General features: G+C 44.3%; 1 protein-coding gene across 1 annotated transcript in view; it reads left to right on the top strand.

Moving 5' to 3' along the window:
- The first annotated feature begins 4,842 nt into the window (after positions 1-4,842).
- The window catches only part of MYO10 (myosin X), a 160,127-nt gene continuing 145,051 nt past the window's right edge, over positions 4,843-19,918 (top strand). Inside the window, exon 1 of the mRNA XM_062617671.1 lies at positions 4,843-5,079. Coding sequence (XP_062473655.1) covers positions 5,059-5,079 — 21 coding nt within the window. The 5' untranslated portion in view covers positions 4,843-5,058. The remainder of the gene's footprint in view (positions 5,080-19,918) is intronic.

Raw genomic sequence — 19,918 nt, 5'->3', positions numbered from 1 at the left:
AGAAAACGTCTCCCAGCTTTCTCTCTTCATCCCTACTGGGAGGTTGTTTACTTAAAAAGAAAATGTTGAAGTGACTTTATGTTACAGTAGCTATAAGTGAAGCTGTTACTAAAATCTGCCAGCTCTTCACTTTTTATTTATTTATTACTCCTAGAGGTTAATAACTAAAGTTCATCTGTGAGCATGAATAATTCATTTAATCCATTGCTTGTCACGCTTAAGGGCTAGGCTCATCCTGACAAGACGTAGATCAGGCATAACTGCAGCTAATGCTGAAGCACCTCACATCTCTCAGAGTTCACAACTACTGGTCAGAAACTCAGCTCCCAGAATAGCCCATGGGGAGAGCTGGCTGGATACAAGCAGGACCCAGAAGAAGAGGAAGGCTGTCCAGCCCTGTTGTTGGATATTCACGCAAAGAGAATCCATTAGTTATTCTGAAAGCTAGGACCATGACCTGGAACTGGCTTTGAAACCCAAGCACATGTTTGTGAAGGAGTTAGGATGGACAAGAATGCAAGGAATCTGTTTTTTTTTCCCTGCACAGATCATAACAATTTTGGCTGGAGCAATCTTTTCTTTCATTGTATCCTTCAAAACTTGTGTGGTAGCAAGCTATGCTCTGTGCTAGTTGTCTGCCTGTACACTGTCACCCTCTACAGAATTATTTGCTTCTCCAGTAATGCCTTGAACTCTGAGATTTTGTGGTACAAAGTCAATGCTGAACATCTGGTCTACTAAAAGTTAATTAGCTGAAACCTAACTGAAGCTCACAAGTGCAGTATCAGCCCTGAAGAATAAACACAAGTGGTGGTTAAACTCCTTTTTTGGACTTGGTTTAAAGAAATAGGAACTCTTACCAGAAATGCAGACCATGTACAAAACCACTCTGAAAATGAAGTATGCCACTGACAAAGACCCCAAGGGGAAAAATCCAAGAGCAAATTTTAGGGGTAGTAGTGGATGAAATGAGGCCTTGAGCTGTGAGCAAAGCAACACACTGCCTCATTTTGCTGAGAAGAAAACTTTAACTTAGGATCCTTTTAATTAATAAGATTGAATTAACTGAATACACAATTTAATTCTTTGGCTGAATACAATCCACATGTCTGACGAAGGGGTAGCAGTGCCGTGGGGTAGGGCAGATAACCTACTCTAGTGCAGTCAGTAGGGAAAGGAAAACTCCTGCTTTTTAGTACAAAGATGGCTCTCACAGATTTTTTTACCAAGGTTGGTGCAATCAAATGAGTGCTTGCTTACTGAACAGGGAGCAGGATTTGTGAAATGCACAGAAACCTTCACCATGGGCAGTAAGACACGGTAAAGACAGGAACACACAACAGCACAACCTGTTTGGTTTCAAACACAGTTTGTCATGGCCCCAAGGTCATCACCAGCCCTGACTGTCCCTGTCCACTCCCCCCCCAGCAGTGCCCCCACCTGCCTATGCCCCGGTGCCCCCCAGCTGGGGTGGTGGGATGAGCCCTAGCTTCCCAGCCCTGCTATCACCCATGGGGGAAGCTCATGATGCTCCCAGCCTCGGTGAGCCACCAGTCCCACAGTGCCCTGACAGTTTTGGTAGATGAGAACAGGCAGCAAAGTTACTTTGAAAAATGGACATCTAGACCAAGCATGCTCGTGGTACTGAATGAGTTACTAGTTCATTGGGATGCAAACATGTCGATGAACTTTGTAATAAATGCAGGCACAATAAATCTTTTTTAAAAAGTCCTGCACATTTGGTCTGTGGAAATTCCCTGTGGAGAAACACAGCTCAGGAGAAACATACAATTTATAGACACCTAGGCTTCAATCAGAAAGCTGGTTCTGCCTCCAGAGCAGAAATGGAGACAGCTGTATGCTATGGAAGATTTCCACTTGTTGATAGAGACAGGAGTGGTTAAAATCTGTTTTGGAAGTCCAGGAACTTAGAAAAGTTGCAGCTACTAAGATTACTTTGGAGCTAAGAACGGAAGAGATGTCTGTCTTTTGTCAGACATCGTGGTCGAATACAGACTTCAGCAACTACTGGTAGAGGGAAGAAAGGTTTCCATAAGCTGGGTGAAGATGTGAGCTGGCCCATGTAATGTAGCGAATTTAAGTGAGGAATCTTAAAACAGACCAGCTGAGAGTAAAGCCAATCTATCAAATGCCAAAGCTGTACCACACAGGGCAAGAGAGAGGCTGAGGGAAAGGGGCTCTCTGGCCAGCTGCCTTGCTACCAACCACCTGCACAAAGTGGGGAGACCTCTATGGTCCCATAGTGGAGGTTGAGATGAGACTTCTGGTCCTCACTTGGACTCAAAACTGAGCCGGCACACATATGAACAGCTTCAAAAGGAAGTAATTTACCTTAGGCACACAATCAGTGAAGGAATTTCTACCAATTAAAAGAAAATTGGAGCTGTGGAGGACTGGCCAAGTCCCCAGATGTTTGTAGATGTATGGAGCTTCATACAACTTAACTGTGGGGTTTTCCAAATTCCAAAACAATTGCATAAAATGAGTAAAGACTAGTTCAGGGTCATTTTCAGAACAGGAAAAGGAAATGCCGTGTTTCAAAACCCCTTTCCTCTGAAATACATATGCTAGTGCTTGCAAACTGTCAGCAGGACTGCCACAAGAAGACAAAGAAGGAGCAAAGGGAGAAGTTTGTTGGAGTGACTGTACAAACTGCTCTTCCCTTCCTCCCTGCTTCCCTAAACCCTCTTCCTAGAACCGTCCTGCACAAGCATCTTTGTAGTTGTTCTAAATTCTACAAAAAGTCTTTAGAGTTTTATAGTCTTTTGCAATATATCCATGCCACAAGAGAATACTCACTCTTTCTGCAATGTATTTTTAGGCTGCATAAATCTGGTCCTATTCTATTGGTAATGGTTTCTTGCAATTTACTGAAATTCTCATTTAAAAATACACAGCCTGCTTTTATTGGAAAATGGATTCAAAGTTTTCATGAATTCCTATGATGTTGCGCTTCATAGACCCAAGTACGTGCAATGCAGTAGCCAGATATGCACGTTACATTCCAATAATACAGTGTCAAAGAAAGTACTGAATCATAAATCAAACTAACTTAATAAAAACCTCTGATCTGACTCAGCCCTCCCCAGATTAGAGCTTGTCTGAGTGAGGAAGCTTTCTGGCACTGTGATGGTGGAAAAAAAGGATGTTCCCCTGGAGTAAGTTTGGAAGCACAGTAGCTTGGAATACAGTTGCAGAGCTTCTGCACCAGGATTTATACCATATAGTCTATGGTGGAATAACTATGTAGGCTAACGGCACTGAGTCAGTACTGTGTAGACAGGCAATTTCAGGTGCAAGCTGAACAACATGGTCTGGTGTCCCTGCCCATGGCAGGAGGGCTGGAACTAGATGAGCTTTAAGGTCCTTTCCAACCCAAACCATTCTATAGGTCTATAATCCTCTGTAAAAGCTGAGTTTCAAAGCAATCATAGGAAGGCTCAACCTGTACACCTGGGTGTAAAGACTGGGGGGGGGGGGGGGCTGGGAAGAGAAGCGATTCCCCCCATCCAGCAGTCCCCATGAGGCTGCAGGATGTCTCCTGGATGGGCCTGGCAAACTGCAATCAGGTATGCTGCCCAAGGGCTCTGCTGAGCTACAGCAAGGTGGGAAATATTCCTGCTTTTGCTGCAAGGAGCTGTTGTGGACATCGCCTGTCCCAAAACCAAAACTCTTCTACCTGCTCTACTCTTGTTCAGTTGTTTGGGGTTTTTTTGGACACCAAGGTGAAAGAAGAATGTTTTTCCTTGTGTAGTGTATGTATTCTTAAACTAGCTTTTCTAGCAGTGCTTGTCATGCTATACACATTGCTCTTGTGACACTTTAAAGAAATGAGAGTCGCACCCTTGTGATTATTTCTGATGTGAAGGGCTGCTTTCCCTTATCACCACTTACATGCTCAAGCTCCCAAAGCAATGTTAGGATCCTGCCTGTGACCAAAAGACTGAATTCTGCATTCACTTTCTTTCTGGCTAATTTTTTGTGCATTTCTTTCTGTAATGTGAATGAAATAGGCCTGTAGCTACAAAATTTGATTCTCCTTTGCTGTGTTCTTTGTGCTGCTACTTAATATAGGGTGAGGGCAGAATGATGAACAAGAAGTGTTTCCAAAAAATGAACGATTTATACCTGCTCCACAGAAATGTGAAGGACTGGAAAACCTATAGAATAAGAGACTGAATGAAGCCCGAAGGCTATTTTAATCCGTGCCCTTCCCTCGTTGTGGAACAATGGCTGTTGCAGTATGTATTTAGTGAAGGAACGCAGGACAAGAGCCCGTACACAAATTTGCCACAAACTTAAGCAAGAGCTTGCTGTATGCCACGGGAGCCTGCAGGTAGGTATATGCTCTTTAACGACGCTTAACTTCTCCAGGAACTTTCGCCGGGTGGCGGTGCTTTGCATGGCTTTGTGTTGCAAAACACGGGAGCGCAGCACACCCTCACACCGGCGGCCGCCCGTGCGCCCCGCTCCCGTGACACCCCGTGATCGTTCCACCCGCGCTGGGACGCGTGCCCCCGTGCCCCGAGCAGCGGCCGGACAGAAACGAGCCTCAGGGACCCCGCGGGCGCCGCACCGAAGGGCAGCGGCGGCACGGGACGGGGCGCGTAAGGGGGGCGAGGGACCCGGGGACGCTTCCCGCTGCCCGGCCGGGGCGGGGCGGGGGCGCGGCTGAGCTCGGCGCAGGGAGCGGCTCGGCCCCGGCTCCGCCTCTGCCCCTGCCCCGCCAGGACGGGACGGGGCGGCCCCGGGCAGGAGCGTGCAGCGGCGGGAGCCTTCTTCTTTCTCCTCCTCCTCCTTCTTCTTCTTCTTGCCCCCTCCTCCGGCTCCCAGCGGTGGTTATGCGCTGCCGGGACCGGCTCTGAGGGAGTGTGCGGACAAAGGCTGCGGGCCGGTGCCGGCGCTGGGGCGCGATGGAGCGGCGCGGTGGCTGAGGCGGCTCGGTGGGGCCGAGCCGAGCCGGGCCGGGAGGCAGCGGCACATGGTGCACGGCTGGGGCCTGGCGCTGCGCACCCTCGGGCGGGCCGAGGGGCCACCATGGACAACTTCTTGGCGGAGGTGAGCGCGGGCCCGTGGGGTCTTCCTTTCCTCTCGTCCTTCCTTCTCCTTCAGCTTTGTGGAGTCGCTTTGTGGGGCAGGAGCCAGCAGCAGAGCGGCAAGGGTCTCCCGAAGAGTGCCGTGTGCTCCCCCGCTTGAGCGCCTCGACCTGCAAGGGGTTTGCAAGAGCAGACCCTCGGGCATCGGCACTTCGTGAGCGAGCGAGAGAGAGAGGGAGGGCTCCCGCCGCCGAAGTACCAGCCTTTCGGGCCGTTACCGGGGGTGGAACTCGAGGCCGCCGACTTTCTGTCGGGAAGGCGCTCGGCGCTAATTGGGGCTTATTAGAGCGCTGCTCCGCGCCCCCCCGGCGGCACCCTCTGCTGCTGTTGGTCCCCTTGGGGAGCGGGCTGCCCGTGGGCTCCGGCGCTGCCGCGGGTCCATGCTCCTCTGCCCGTGCCGCCCCTGCTGCCGCGGCGTACTCACCCCTGAACCCGGGGGGAGGGGGGGGGTTCACTCCTCGAGGTTTTTCCTGCATGAAACCTGGCGAGGTTACTTTTCCTGCCTCACGGGGCAAGGGAGGCTCCAAATGGTGGGAGTAGAGCTACTTTTTTAAGGTCTGTTTCTTAAATATATGTTGTTAAAGTATAGACCAAGTTTTCCGATACAAAATGCAAAGCAGTAAAGTTTAAGTCTTGAAAGCAGTTTGAACTTTACCATTATCTCACGGATCTTGACAATCTCCTCATGTTGGGTGTGCAAACCGAATCAAAGACTCTTTGCTAGTTAGGGTATACACTGAAAGTCAAAACTTGGCTCCTATTCTGGTCTAAGTTAGCTGAATTTTATACAGTGATATTTTACCAAATGGTTCAGCCCACCTGGTGTGGACCCAGCGTTACAGACATAAGGTGTCTGGTGTTAACGCAGCGGCTTCTCTGTGTGTGTTGTACTCGCAGGCTGCTGGCAAAGCTTGTATTGTATCTGGGTTGCGACTTCTTGGTGACTGACTGCGCGACTGCTTTAATCGCAGCTCTCACAGAAGCGGTTGCACTGCCAGGGTTGTAAATGCAGGTCAGGCATCTGCTTTACAAGGCTGTGATTAAGCTGCGAACCCGTCCTTTGCCCTCATGAAATAACTTCCCTTGTGTTCTCGGTGCTGCTGTTGATGGTCCCACAAGAAAAATAGGTGATCTGTTTGTTGGAATAGTAATTAGTGAAATAAAAGAAGGTCATACACCTTACTGCTTGTTAGCTTTTCATTTGTCAGGCAACAAAAGTTCTGTCAAGTGCAATAAGAAGGAAGAAATGCAGGATTAGCTTTGAAAAAGTCTGACTTAAGTAGTAATATTGCTTTGTTTTTTTTATCCTTCCCCCTTCCGCCCCGGAGAGAATGTAGCCCTTGCCTTTCAAAAGCATGCAAGCCATGAGCAATATGGTAGTATTAGCCTAGCTTTGCAAAATTAATCTGAAGAGTCATTCACTCTGACACAAAGTAGTGTAGCGTGCCCGACATAAAGGTGAAGAAGAGTTTTAATGGTTTTGACTCCCCTATTAGCCAAAATTACTTGCTCCAGGGAAAAGGCAAGTAAATTTTGCCAGTCTCTGTTAGTATTTCTGCATGTATTTATGTTAATTTGTGGTTGCTGGATGCAGACTTTGATCTTTCTTAAGAACTCTTACTCCCTTTCAACATGTTGATATAACTTTAAAAGATCAGTAAATATAGCACCTTGACTTTAATCTGCATCCAAAGTCCCACCCGTAAGTATAAACATTTTCCCTTCCTCACACTGAAGCATACATAAATGGCATATAGGGAGCATGAGGCACAATTGCAGAAATGCACTTGGCCTGGCCCAGCTACCACAAAAAAATGTCTGTTGAAGGCACAGGATTGAGCCACTAGCTGGGTAATTTAATTTGTGTGAGGCAGGCATCCTGCAGCTGCTCTTTACAAAAATATTTGCTGACTTATCTGAGAGAATTACTGTTCTTGTTAAAGTAAGTTGTAGTGTGTGGAGGAAAGAGGAAGTTGGATGCAAGGCACAGGTAAAAAGCCTGCTTTGCTCTGCTTTCATTTGTCAGTGATATGAGTCTGCTGATAGAAATGAGATGTAAGGAAGAAATTCTTTACTGTGAGGGTATTGAGACACTGGAACAGGCTGCCCAGGGGAGCAGTGGACGTTCCATCCCTTGCAGTGTTGAAGGCCAAGATGGGCTTCGCGCAGCCTGGTCTGGTGGGAAGTGTCACTGCCCATGGCAAGGGAGTTGAAATTAGAAGATGGTTAGGGTATCTTCCAACACAAACCATTCTATCATGTTTTGGGAGGAAGGCTGGTGAGTGAGAAAGGTATAGGTTGCTCCTCAGCATTACCAAGAGCTTGCTGCACTGAAGGCAGGAGTGTCTTCAATCTGGCTGTTTCAGTAGTGTACAACTGAAAGGTATTAGAAAGAAAACTCCTGTATTACTATTTCTCCCAAACTTTTCCATAACTAGATGTTGATTGTGGCCTGTTCTCACTGTAGGGTGATACCCACTGGAATAAAATGAGGCAGCTGGCTTGGACACTGCCAGAGTGCTGCCACAGAGGTGCTCCTCTTAGGACTTGCTGCATTAGGTGAGGTATGGGATAACACCAGGATCCCACTGGTCAGCTGATGCTGCTGTTGTCTGTCACTTAACAGCATTATGATTTCTCCATCTTGCCGCCCAGTTTCCCTTTCTTACTATTTTTCATATTCTTAGCTTTTATTCTTATAGGATTACAAGTGCCTGTCTCCAGAGAAGCCTTAATTTCCATCTATGTCCCAGTTTTCTAAATCAGCCAAAAAGAAAGAAAGGATCTGAGTAAAGATTAGGCTGGAAGAGTCAACCCTGGAACTTGCTCCCCAGAATGCTTTTATTACTGGAAGTTATTAAAGTAATTGTACAACTGCATTCTAAATACAGAGGAGAAGTGTTTTCCAAGGGTTTAAAAACTAATTCAGGCTGTTGATTGATTTGTGTTACCTTTTGGTGTCTGAAGGAAGGAAAGTCAGTGGTAGAATTGTAACTTCTTCAGTATATTTACATAGTCATGCTTTCAGATATAAGGTGTTTAAACCTGTAGAAATCCCTGAGATCTATACTCAGAATTAAGAGTATGGGTGTGTGCAATAGAGCTGTTTGGCTGTGTTGCTCGAAACAGTCTGAAAAAAATCGTTCCCATATGTTTTACCAGCAGCTAGGGTGCTTGCAAGGGAGCAGCCTCTTGTGGTAGCTGAGGTCAGGCTTTTTTCCAGTGAGAATGCATCCCTGCTAAAAGGGGATGTATGCCATAAGGGAAGAAGGAGAGTCATTTCAAGATGAGAAGGAACACAGGGAAATTTTACACAAAGAAGGCAGGAGAGGGAAGCTCAGACTGCCTCTTCAGCATCTGAAGTTCCCAAGCAGTGCTTACTGGGCCAGCTGGGGAAGTGGATGTAGAAGTTCATCTTCCTCCTGTTGTGCAGGGAGTCACTTTGCCCAAGATATACAGTGTGTTGCACTGAACCGTGGTCACTGTCCTTGTCACAGGAGAAGTGTGGCAGTTGCTGGCCCAGCTGCCATAAGAGAGTGGTTGGGGTTGGGAGGGACTTCTGAAGGTCATCTTGTCCGACCAGTGCTCTCGGAGCAGTGCTCAGCTCCTGAGGAGTTTGCAGCACAGCGAGCATAGCAGTGGCTGTTGGGGTTGATGGTGGTTAGCTGCTGCCAAGCTCTAAAGACAAAGGATTTCCCTTTCCCCTCGTAATTTCCATAACTGGAAGAGAAGGCTGAGGACAGTTCTGTCTCCTGCCTTCCATATAGAATGTCTGGGTAGATGATGTTGAAGGAGAGGGTTATAAAATCAGCATTATCATAGAGGTTTATTGGAGCTGTGGGTAGCCTCCTTGGAGACACAGCAGATACTCTGTCCAGCATACTTTCATTTTTAGCAGTACTGCTTGTACCTCCAAGTTCAAAACGGTTTCCTTCATTTCTGCTTTCCACTGTTGCCCATATTTGCTTGGGTACCCTGTTTTGAGTGCAGAGCTCCCAGCATGAGTCCTGAAGGAGCAAGTGTTGAACCTCCCTCTGTGGGAAGGAGATGGGACAAAAATTAATTCTGAGGCTTTGAACTTTGCTTCAGGGACCTGTCTGAGGAGGTATCTGCTGAACCTGGAAGCTCTTATTTTGGATATGCAGCTTGCAGCAGACTATTCTGTGGTGCTGCTGTGCTGTGGCATTTGGAAGATTGCTGCAGGACCCCTGGCAATGCTCCTGCCATGCAGGTGACGGTTCACCATCTCCTGCAACCAAGTGACCTTGGCACTGCCAAATTTCTGCTCTGAAAGTGAAAATCTGGTAGTGCTAATAAATTTCTGCATCGATACACACGCTCTTGGAAGTCTCCCAGGTTTGGTGTAGAAATGTCTTACTGATAGGCACAAGTATGGGTCTGATGTTCCAGCTTGCTATGTTGGTGTCAGCTGTTTGGCTTGGCCAAGTTGCATGAGACTGGTGGGGTAAAACTATCATCCCACTGGTGATGGCATAAAGTTTCTGGAGGGCTTCTGAATGCCAAAGCTGTGCCAAGCAGGAGCAGTGCCTCTTCTGGCTGCGTTGATGTTGGCTGTGTTTTCTGAAGTTTAGTTTTCTTAAAAAGCTGATGGTTTTGTCAGCTGTTATTTTTAGGTTCATTAGACAGCATTATGTTTTGACTAGGGAATGTTTCGGGGGGTTCCATGTCTACCTTACCGAGTTGGAAAGATGTTTTTGCAGGTTTATTTCTGTAAGTCGGGAAATCACATTCAGTTCATCAGTAGCATGTCATCGTAACTGCCTATTACACATACTTCACATGTGCCTTTTATAAGGTACATTTGTGTGACTGAAGCAGAGTCATCGTCACTGGGCTGGAGCCTAGCAGCCCTGCTGGCACCATCAATATTGTAAAATGACACAAGAATTCTCTTAAAGCTGAAAAACACGTAACTATTGAAATTGGCTGTAGAGGCTCTACATTGTACAGGGTCTGCTTGTGGCTTTTTAAGTATTCTCAGTCAGACTCCAACCAAAGGAGAGCTGTGAAATCCTTACCGTTACAGAAATCTTGGCTGCTTCTGAGCCTCAGCTTTTTTTTACCTTCTGGTGACACCTCACTGAAATGTTCCTTTTTTGTTGGTCTCCTCCCTAATTATATGTTTGTGTCAGCACTTTGAGTAAGCTATTTTGCTCCAACCAGATTTTCATCTTTATATGTATTTTCATTTGGTGAGCCCTCTGTGTGGGTGATGCTGAAGGCTGTGAACCGCTTTGGCTCTTTTTCTGTTTTGGAGCTATCGTACAGCGTGCTGTCTGGTAAAAGGGAACCTTGTTTGAAAGCATGGCCAGTCCCAACTTATTTTTGAAGCCAGCCTGGATGTGCTTATGTCATAAATGCTTCACAGTTTTTTCCATGATTCTGTGGAGGCAGGAGATGACTACTTTGCAGGAGAGAGGGGAGCTGGACTTTTCTGTTTCACATGGTGAATTTAGTGTGCTGGTCCCATGAGTAGCCTGAGAAACCTTGGAACCTTTCAGTGCTCTTGTTGTCCCATGTGCCTCAAACTGTGGAAAGAAAATTTTGGGGCCGCTTATCAGAAGTTATGCTGTCGATTGTCTTGGTTGTACCATGTTTGGCTTCTGCTGTGATGTTTTTAACTGAATCTTAGGTTTCAGCTTGGGAAAACCAGAATAGTCATATTAGACTTTAGAAAATAGCCAAAAGAAAATTGGTAGGTCCCTGGCTGTTTGTATATGTGTATTTATGCAGTGTCAATGTGTTTGCACAGAGCAAATCCAGACCTAACCCCTAGCAAGTGAATAACATGCCTCTTTTTTTTTTTTTTTTTTTTTTTTTTTTGGGGGGGGGTGTATTTTTTTTTTAATATGGGGAGTGTATATTGATTAAACTTAAAAAAAAATAGAAAAAGATTTCTAGTGAGAGAAATGTCTTTTCATGTCTCTTGGGTGGATGTGGCCCCAGTGGAAGGTGCTGCAGTCTCCTGTAAGGGACAGGAGCAGCAGCTCCATCCCTTGCACACCTGGCATGGTGACTGTGTGCCTGGTGCAGGTCTGGAGGGAAGTGTTGTCCTCTGGGTAGTTTGATCTGTTCATCCTTTTTGGCTGCAGGGCTGGTATTTTTCATTAGTGAATCACAGTCCCTGGCTATGGTCAGAGCCAGGAGCACAAGTTTAGGGTGGAGCCCTGGGAGAAGGGCAGGAGGGAAAAAGTCACTGTGAATTAAGACTTTTGCTTGGGGAGGGGGAGGAAGGAAGAGTTATCATCCTTAAGTCACTAATTGTGGCTACTTTACATGTTTTGGGAATTGACCTCAAAACTTGATAGATTGATTATGACTTCAGGCTTGTATGAGAGTCATGGCTTAGGTGTTCTCATTTCTCTTGATCTTCCTGTCATGTAATTTGTCATTATGTGACACTTTAAACCATTAGTGAGATGTGAAGGAGGATAGTTTGGTGTTGGGGCAACAGTTCAGGGCAGGTTACTGGTTTTGTCCTGAAAGACAGGACTTTTCAAAGTTTGGATGTAGAATGGGAAATGATGCTAACTGTCCTCCACACCTGTCTTGTGAAGTAAGCTATATCCATGCTGATGAAGAAATTACTACTTTGTTACATGGAAAATAAGTGTTATATTGGAACATATACTGTGAAAGGTTTGTTAGGACTGAAGGAATGAGTACTGTTAGTGTTTCCAAATGTACCTGTAAGAAGTAGGAACATGTTGGGGGAGAATGTACTGCCTACCTTAGACTCATTTCTGCAAAACTAGTGATCAAGAGTTATCTTGGGTAAGTCCAAATAATGTTTATGCTTGTTCTTGTTGTCTTCAGCTGCACAGGCACTGCAAAGCTGTGTTAGAGGGTGTCTGGTGGCTTCTCTGCAGGGTGTCATTCTGTGGACATCATGACTGAGGAAGTAACTTCCCCACTATAAAGGGGTAACGGAGTGGAGAAGGCTGCCAAGTTGTTTCAGCTGTAAACTTGTCACGCCTGTGCTTGTTTTACTGATAAATGTAAATAACTTGCTCTCTATTTAGGTGCTTATTTCCTTTGTGGCTAAGTGACTGTTTTTCAATCTAACCTAGAAAAGTCTTCTTATTTGGTAGAAAGTTTATAGGGTTCTTTTCTATTTCTACTATTTTTCTTTGTTGAAATCTCAAATGTGAGTGATGTTGATAAAACTTGATAATACATGTTTTTCCTTCCTGAATAGCCTACTAGGAATAGACCCCATTTTGGTTCAGATTTGAAGCATGGCAGAAACTGGGGTGTGTCTGGTTACTGACCGAAGTTAACATTTCCATTTTGTGTAAACCCTTCCATAGATGGTTTTAATACAGTTTCTGTATGAGATATTGTAATTTTTCATTGCAATTTTTAAAATTGTAATTTAAAAGTTAGCAACTGTGCTTAGTTATTTTTCATGAAGAATGAGCCCCCACAGTCAGTAACTGGGAGGGGGGGGGAAGGAGCCATTTTTGGTTTTGAGGAAAACTGTGCAGTTTCCCCTTGTGTGTGGAAGGAAGTCTCCAAAAGTGAAAGGTACTGGTCACTTGTATGGGTTTCTGAACTTGCACTGAAAATTCAGATTAAGTACATCTTAAGCTGTTTTGTCTCAATGGCCCTGCCTCCAGTGCATAAATATAAGCTTGTTGGAGCAGAGCCTAAATGTGGGAGTCAGTATAATACCTTTTACACCTTCTAGGATAGATGGCATGCTGAAGGAAAATGTCCTGGAGGATAGACATTATCAATCTCCTGTATCATCCAGTGGCCTGCCAGACTTCAGAATCGAATAGGCTTCCTGTATGTTTGTATTTGTATGTTAATACATTTTAGCAAATACTTTAATTGCTTCAGTGGGTCATTTTGCTGGGTTTATGGTATCAGACTTTCTTTTCTTTGAAAGTATGTTATCTTCATCTTGTGGTGGGCCTCACTAGAGATTTTTTGAAAGAATGTTAAGCAAAGGGGAATATTGAAGAAGTCAATGTTCTCTTTAACCCGTCTCTTAGACAAGTTAAATCTTTCTGTGAAATTATTTGGGGTTTGGTTTTGTTTTGTTCTGAATGAGGGAGAGAGGAAGGAAGAGAGGGGAGCTCAGCCGCAGGCTTCAGGAGCTGAGCTGTGCCTTCACATGTGATCCTGGCTGATGGCATGCACAGGGTGACTGGCTGAGTTGGAGGACTCGGGAAGTAAAAGGCTTAAGTACACTTTGATGTGTTGGTGTTGCCTTTTCTTATATATTCTTGGGAAATAATCCTTTATTGTAGATCAGTAATACAAGAGTGTGTTAATACAAGTCTGTTTTGTTTTGGAGAATGCCCTTAAGGGAGATGCTGTAAGGATAACTTAGCAGAGGAAAATGGTTGTTGCTTTTTCCCCTGAGGCAAAACTATGTTCCCACTCTGAGCAAGTTTTCCTGAGGGCTTTTTATCATGGCATGTCTGCCTCAATACTGCGGTAGTCGTTAAAAGTACTGAGGATTTTTTGGTTTGCTTTTTAGGTTCTTAACTTCTGTACATGATAATGTCAGTAGAACAGCACTCATCTGGCCAACCCTGCCATCATGGTCTTGAAGTCAGGATTGATTTTGGTGCTTGTAGTGTAACCTCAGGTAGGAACCTGGGGCTCAAATGTTTGATGAGTGCTAGCTGTCATTAACTCCAGATGCAATTACAAAGCAGAGTATTTCTGAAAGTTGTCATCAAAGTTAGTACCCCAATCCCCTAGGCCCTCTTCTTTTCCTTGCAAACCTTCAACCATGGTAGACTGTGAAAGTGGTGTTGCTGCAAGCCTTGTATGGTTTTGATGTTGTGCATTGTATATGTCTATTCTCCTTTTCCCAACCTTGCTAACAGAAATACAGGATTTCTCTGGGAAGATTCTCACGCCTCCCCTCTGCTTTCAGCCAAACTGGTCCTAGTTTTGGGGCCGGGAGATAAGAGAAGTTTATTCCTTGTTTTGAAAAAGTATTGATGTTTATAGCATCATCGGAAATTGATTATTTGGTCCCATTTTAGTTGCTGTTGTTTAGTGTGCTGTTAAAATGTTTACTCAGATGAAGTAAAATGTCTTTGTTAAGGGAATAGGTTTGTTTTTCTTACAAAGTTGTTTATCTTGAGGAAAAGTCAAATCCCTTTGTTTAACGTACCCGTCTGGTTTACAGGAGAGTGGAGATCACTTATATTTGACCATTTTAGTTGGTAAAAATAGATACAAACCAGATACAATTGTGTATCTTGGGTATATTTTTGTTTGCTTCAGAAAAGAACCAAGTTGGCAGGATGCTGGAGTTCGCATCAGGACAAGGAATTAGGTGCCTCTTCTGCAGCTCAGACATCTTGCTTAGTTGGTTGTCTTCCTGGATCTCATTCTCTTATTAAATACAGACTGTGGCTTTGTGATTAGGGTTTATCTCCTCATTACAGCTTTCTGGTGATGGGTACGATGGATAGGTTTGTTTGGTGTGTACAATCAGTTCGTATATTCCCTAAGAGAAAATGAGAGCAGCGTTTACAGCAGGGCTTTAAAGGATGGCATTTCCTGCTGCTTTTCAGATTGTGTACCAGGAGGAGTGGCTGATGAAGTGAGCTCTTTGTTGTTCAGACTCCCAGAGATGGATTCTGCTGTCTGATACTTGATAAGCTATTTCAAGGAATAAACAAATGGAGCAAATCTGAGCTATAAAATATAATTTGCATAGCAGCAGCTCAGTTTCCCCCCCCACCCCTTCTTGCAATTGTATTTCTAATATTTTGTGTGCCAAATCTGGGAAGCTTTAGCAGGTGGTAGATGGGATTTTGACGAAGTTGCACACACTTGCAGCAAAAGGGTGGTCCTCTGTTTTGCGTTAGTTTTGAGAGTCTCTGTTCCTGATTTCTGTTTCTGTCACACCATTTCTGCCATCATTTGCTTTGGCGATTCAGTACTGTAAATGACTACAACCCTGGTGCAGTAGTAAACTTTGTCTTTTTTGTACAGAAGCCCATTAATAAACTTAATTGCAATGTAATGCAATAGTTGTAGTAAACTTTTACTGTATAGTTACACCTTTGTCAGTAGGAAACCTTTGTACCATGCAGTTAAAGTGGAGATGCCATCAGTAGCTAGTGGAGGGCAGGAAGTGGTACCCAGATCTGTGTATTTTCTTGTGCCCATCCAGTGATCCTTTGGTGGAGCTTGTTCTTCACAGTACTTACTGAATGCAAAGGGAGCACATCAAGTTGTGGGATCCTCTTCCTTTGGATAGTGATTCAGCATTTACTGTCTTCCAGGTGCTTCTGGAGTTGGGCAAATACAGGCTGTAATCCTGATTTTGATTTCTTGAACTTGGGTGCTACTTATAGAAGCAATCCTTTATATTGCTTGCACATACCTGATCTGAGAAGCGCACAGTTTCTTTATGCGGTCAGAGAGTCCACAAAAGCTTTGCTGGTTTTCTGGGATTTTTTTGCTTTTTTTTTTCTGCTGGAAGTCATTGGAGGCAGCATGTGCTGTGGCTGTCTCAGCGCACAGGGATGCACCTTGTGCTCTATGTAGAGGGGGGGTCATCTCTCATTAGGAAAGAAGAGTGAGTGCATATTAATCAGTGGGTTAAATTGAAGGGGCAGGAAGTGCTCAAGGCAGCAAAGGTTGTGGACACCTGCAGCAACAGATCATGGATGACGCTGCTGTGGGGATTGCCCAAGGCACCCCTCTGGGAAGCGGAGGAAAGGAGCATCAGGCACCGAGCAGGAGCATATGCTGTAGCAGGATGGCTTCTCAAAACCACGTCAAAGACATCTCAATGTCCCATCTCAACATCCCTTTTTGGATGGGGCAACAATATCTGATAGCTACTGCTTTAAAATGCATAAATTAAGCTCCTTTTTTTTTGACTTTGCAATTCCTGTCACAGTTGCAGAATAACTTTCTGTGCTGTCCTGAGGCCAGCTGGAGTTTTCCTCGCTGTAGGTTTTGAATGTGTTTTTTTTTCTGGTTGGCCTCTGGTATTACAAATGCCAACATTTTAGAAAGTCTTGGTTTTAGGGTTGCCTTTCTGAATATCTTTTTTGGCGGTACTGAGCAATGACGTGTTTCTGGATAGTTTTATACAGGCTTATTGGGAAAACCTGGGGTTATTCTTGAGAAAGCTGCAGTTATGTATGCCTTAAAAATAGGACTTTGTGGCATTTGTTAGTACTGCTCCACTTGTGGCAATATTATTGCAGTAAAAATTGCCCTTTTTAGTTTTAATTGCACTGAAATTCCTGCTTTCTGTTGTCATGTGATCATCTTTTCCCAATAATTTTGTTCCAGATGCTGTACCAAAGTATTGTAGTGGCTCTTTCCATGAGAGCAGTTGCGGTGCTACCAGTCACTCTTCAGCAGACAGCTGTATTTTTGTCAGATCTTGGTAACTGTTAGAAGAGGGAGACCTTTCAAGAGATCTGTGTTGCATGGTCAGTGCTTTACATCTAAGACTGCAGAGGTAGCTTTTAGCTTGGGATCATTAAGAAGTCCACTCTACATCTTTGCTCGTGGAAGGGTCTGAGACCACCTGGAAGCTAAGGTGCTCCTTGTATGTGCTTTTAGAAAGAAAAGACTATGTCAGTAAGCTCAAAGCTATGGTTGTGTAAGCTGCTGCTTCTTTTGTGGGTGTGTATATTTATTTAGCTTGCTGATATTTTATTGTACTTGCAACTGCAGTGCTGTGCACTGTTGTTTCTCTGTGTACCAATGAAGAGGAGGCAGGTAGGGGGAAAACTGTACCTTGTACTCTTCGATGGTACAAATCTAAATATGAAATTTGTGCCATCTTTTTACATTAAAACTGTTGTTCCGTGCTAATGCTGATGTTATCTAATGCTCTTGTGTATTGCACATGTTTTTTTCCACTTAAATTTAAGTAAATGATTTGGCACAGCCAGGGAAATGCCTACATAGGCGGAAACATATGGCCATGAGTTGCTTCATGATTATTTAAAAACAAAACAAAAAACAAGACATTTGGTTTGTATATCTTCTCCCTCTTTCTGACTTTTGTAGTTGGGCTTGACTGAAACAGTAAAGCTATTTGCTGTTTGTTTATTTTCAGTGATCTGGAAAGTTTGTTGACAGCTCAAAAGCCATACTGAGCAAAAATAACAAATATCTGAAATAGCTAAAAGTCTAAATTCCCTGCTGGAAAGGTGGTTTGTTGAGAAGAAAAAATAAATTCAGAAGTGGTAACCATTAATGGCTATAAATAAAAAGTTACTCATTTAGGCTCTCAGATGGGTAAAAGAGAGAGATTGTTCCAAGTTTTTCATCTTTACTGTGTGGTAAAAAGTAAGGTATGTCATGCCCTGCCATTTTTTAGATAGCTCTAAAAATAGCTGCAGTTGGCGCTGCTTTCTGCTCAAAGAAAGGTCTTTAAGTATGCCCTCATAAATGGCAAGAGGTTTGGACGCAGTCTGAAATATTCATGAATTTATGAATAATTTCGCTTCTAATAAGTTGTTCCCTGCAAGGCAGCATCTCTATTTGTTGGTATGTTTGCAGTTGTGATAAACCACTGAATTTTGTTCTAAACCAGTATCTTTAATCCTTTGAGCAATATGGAAACCATGTAGGCAGTAGCTAATGTGTTTCTAGTGGGTCAGTAGGTCTGGTTGTGTGGAAAATAAAGCTTGGGGTCTGCTGGGTACCCTGGAAGAGCCCTGGAGACCCCATGATGTTTGGGAGTGGCTTTGGAGGGGACACCAGTGTTTCTAGTCTTTAGGTGTTGGGATTAATCTTTTCCAGTGGAGCACCTTGTGCAGTCTGGGTCTTTGTGTTTCTTGTACTGTGTACAGTGCTGATCCCATAAATTACTTTTTTTTTTTTTTTGGTTTAAAGTCTTTGTTTAAAGAAGTAGCTGCCTTTCAAGCTTAGCTGTGTTTCAGCCTAATTAAGTGAGGAACTTGGGGGCTTGCATGAATAGGTGAATAATAGTTAATCTCTCTTTGACTTCACTGGTGCAGTACTATGGCTTATCTTCATATCTAGATTTCTTTGGCCTTGGTGTTGACTGATCAAGCACTGACACTTGTGCCGTCTTTCTTCTTTAATGCCAAGTGCTTCTGTGGACATGTTGTGCTTCCCAGGCTTCTTTGGAAAGTGATAATAAAGATGGAATGCTCCTGGGTTTATCGAAAGTCTTACTTATTTTGGCTCCCTGCATGCATTTTGCAAAGCGGCTCTCCAGCAGCTGAGAGGGCTGCTACAAAGGTCTCTCCTGAGCCACAGGTAATGCAGGTGAGCAGACTGTTCCTGACCCACGAGCTTTGTTTCTCTTATCAGTGGACATTGGCGGTTTCCAAACAAGCAGTTGCGATAGCGGCTTCTGGCTGGGCAGAGCAGGAAGGCCTTGGGGGAGGAAAGGCGTGCAGGTGGGTAGGTTTAAAGGCACAGGAGAGTTCTAGGGTTTTGGCGCTTTATAACTAAGCTATGTGATCATGGATAAAGATAATGAACCCAAAACAAGCAGTGGCAGAAAGTGTTGAGGCTTGGGTTTCTAAAATTTGATGCCTTGACTTGCATAATATCAGGATGTGTAATATTTCCGTGGAGATTTAGCTCTACTTAAAATAAGTAAGGACATCTTGATTCAGCAGTGTTGGTAATCCCAGGATGAACGTGGGACACAGTTCCACCTGAATTAGAAATACCTCGTGATTTTGGCTTCTAGCTGGGTACAAGTTGCTTGGCTTCTTAACACACCACAATCCAAGCTTCCCATGAGAGAGTTAATGAACTCCACTTAAGAGAAAATGGTCAAAATGACTAAAATCCAGAAGGTAACAACTGCTGATCTTGGTACAAATTACGTTTAAGTAGTAGTGACCATGGTTCAAGCATAGCTTCTGGGCATCTACTCTTACGCTTACTGAAGTGTCCTTCTGCATTGCTGCTGTAACTCCCTGGTGGGTAACTGGGGGGTGAAATGTCCCCGTGTAAGGTATGATGCTGTGTCATCCTTTCATGCAGGGGTGCTGGTGCAGCCTCTGCAGCCATCTCTATGCTGTCAGGGATGGGGCAGGAAGTCTCTGCCACAATCGGTTCTCTGTGCTCACTGCATAGATACGCCTTTGTTAACTAATGACTTGTCTAACTTGCCACCGTTTTTTAACCCGTCTCTGGATCATTGTTATGCTGATTTGTACATTGACTGTAGCGCTGCTTTTATTGCAGATGTGTTCCTGGAAAGCTAGAAATGATTTTCAAATTTGTAATTAATTTTTATTTTAATTAAGCCATCAAACCATCTCACTGCAGTACCTGGCATGTGTTGAGGGCTGAGCATTTACCACTGGTGACTTCTGTAGTGGAGATGTTCAGAACCGGCTATGAAGTTCTATAGGAGATTTTTCATTTTTGGCTTTTAAGGAAGCTCTCCCTGAGAGACCATTGGCTTTGGAAGAGTGCAAATATTGCTACCCTATTGGCCCGAAGAGGCTGAGTTTCAACGATGCTTCCTTTAATTTAGCAGAAAGGAAGCAGAGCAGCGTATGAAATTGGGAGTAATGGAGTTGGTGTCTTGTAGTTCCTGACTTTGCTGAAGAAATTGAATTGCCTTAGGACTGGATAGGGGTAATTACGTGCCAGCCTGTGTCTTTTAGGCACCAGATGGTATTGTGAGAGCTGTTGTTAAGAAGTAAAAAAAATCTCTAAGTTGTAGGCATTGTGTAGAAAATAGACTTAAAGAAGAATTGGCCATTGCTCTCCCCTTGAAAAGGGCAGGAAGAAGCTGTGTATGACGTTATACGTTATTGTGTAAAGTAGTAACTGAG

Source organism: Pezoporus occidentalis, unplaced genomic scaffold, assembly GCF_034315485.1.
Source record: "Pezoporus occidentalis ecotype Australia unplaced genomic scaffold, CSIRO_AGI_Poc_V1 ctg2, whole genome shotgun sequence".
In the NCBI taxonomy this organism is placed as follows: domain Eukaryota; kingdom Metazoa; phylum Chordata; class Aves; order Psittaciformes; family Psittacidae; genus Pezoporus; species Pezoporus occidentalis.
This window is presented reverse-complemented; position numbering and strand designations above follow the sequence as displayed.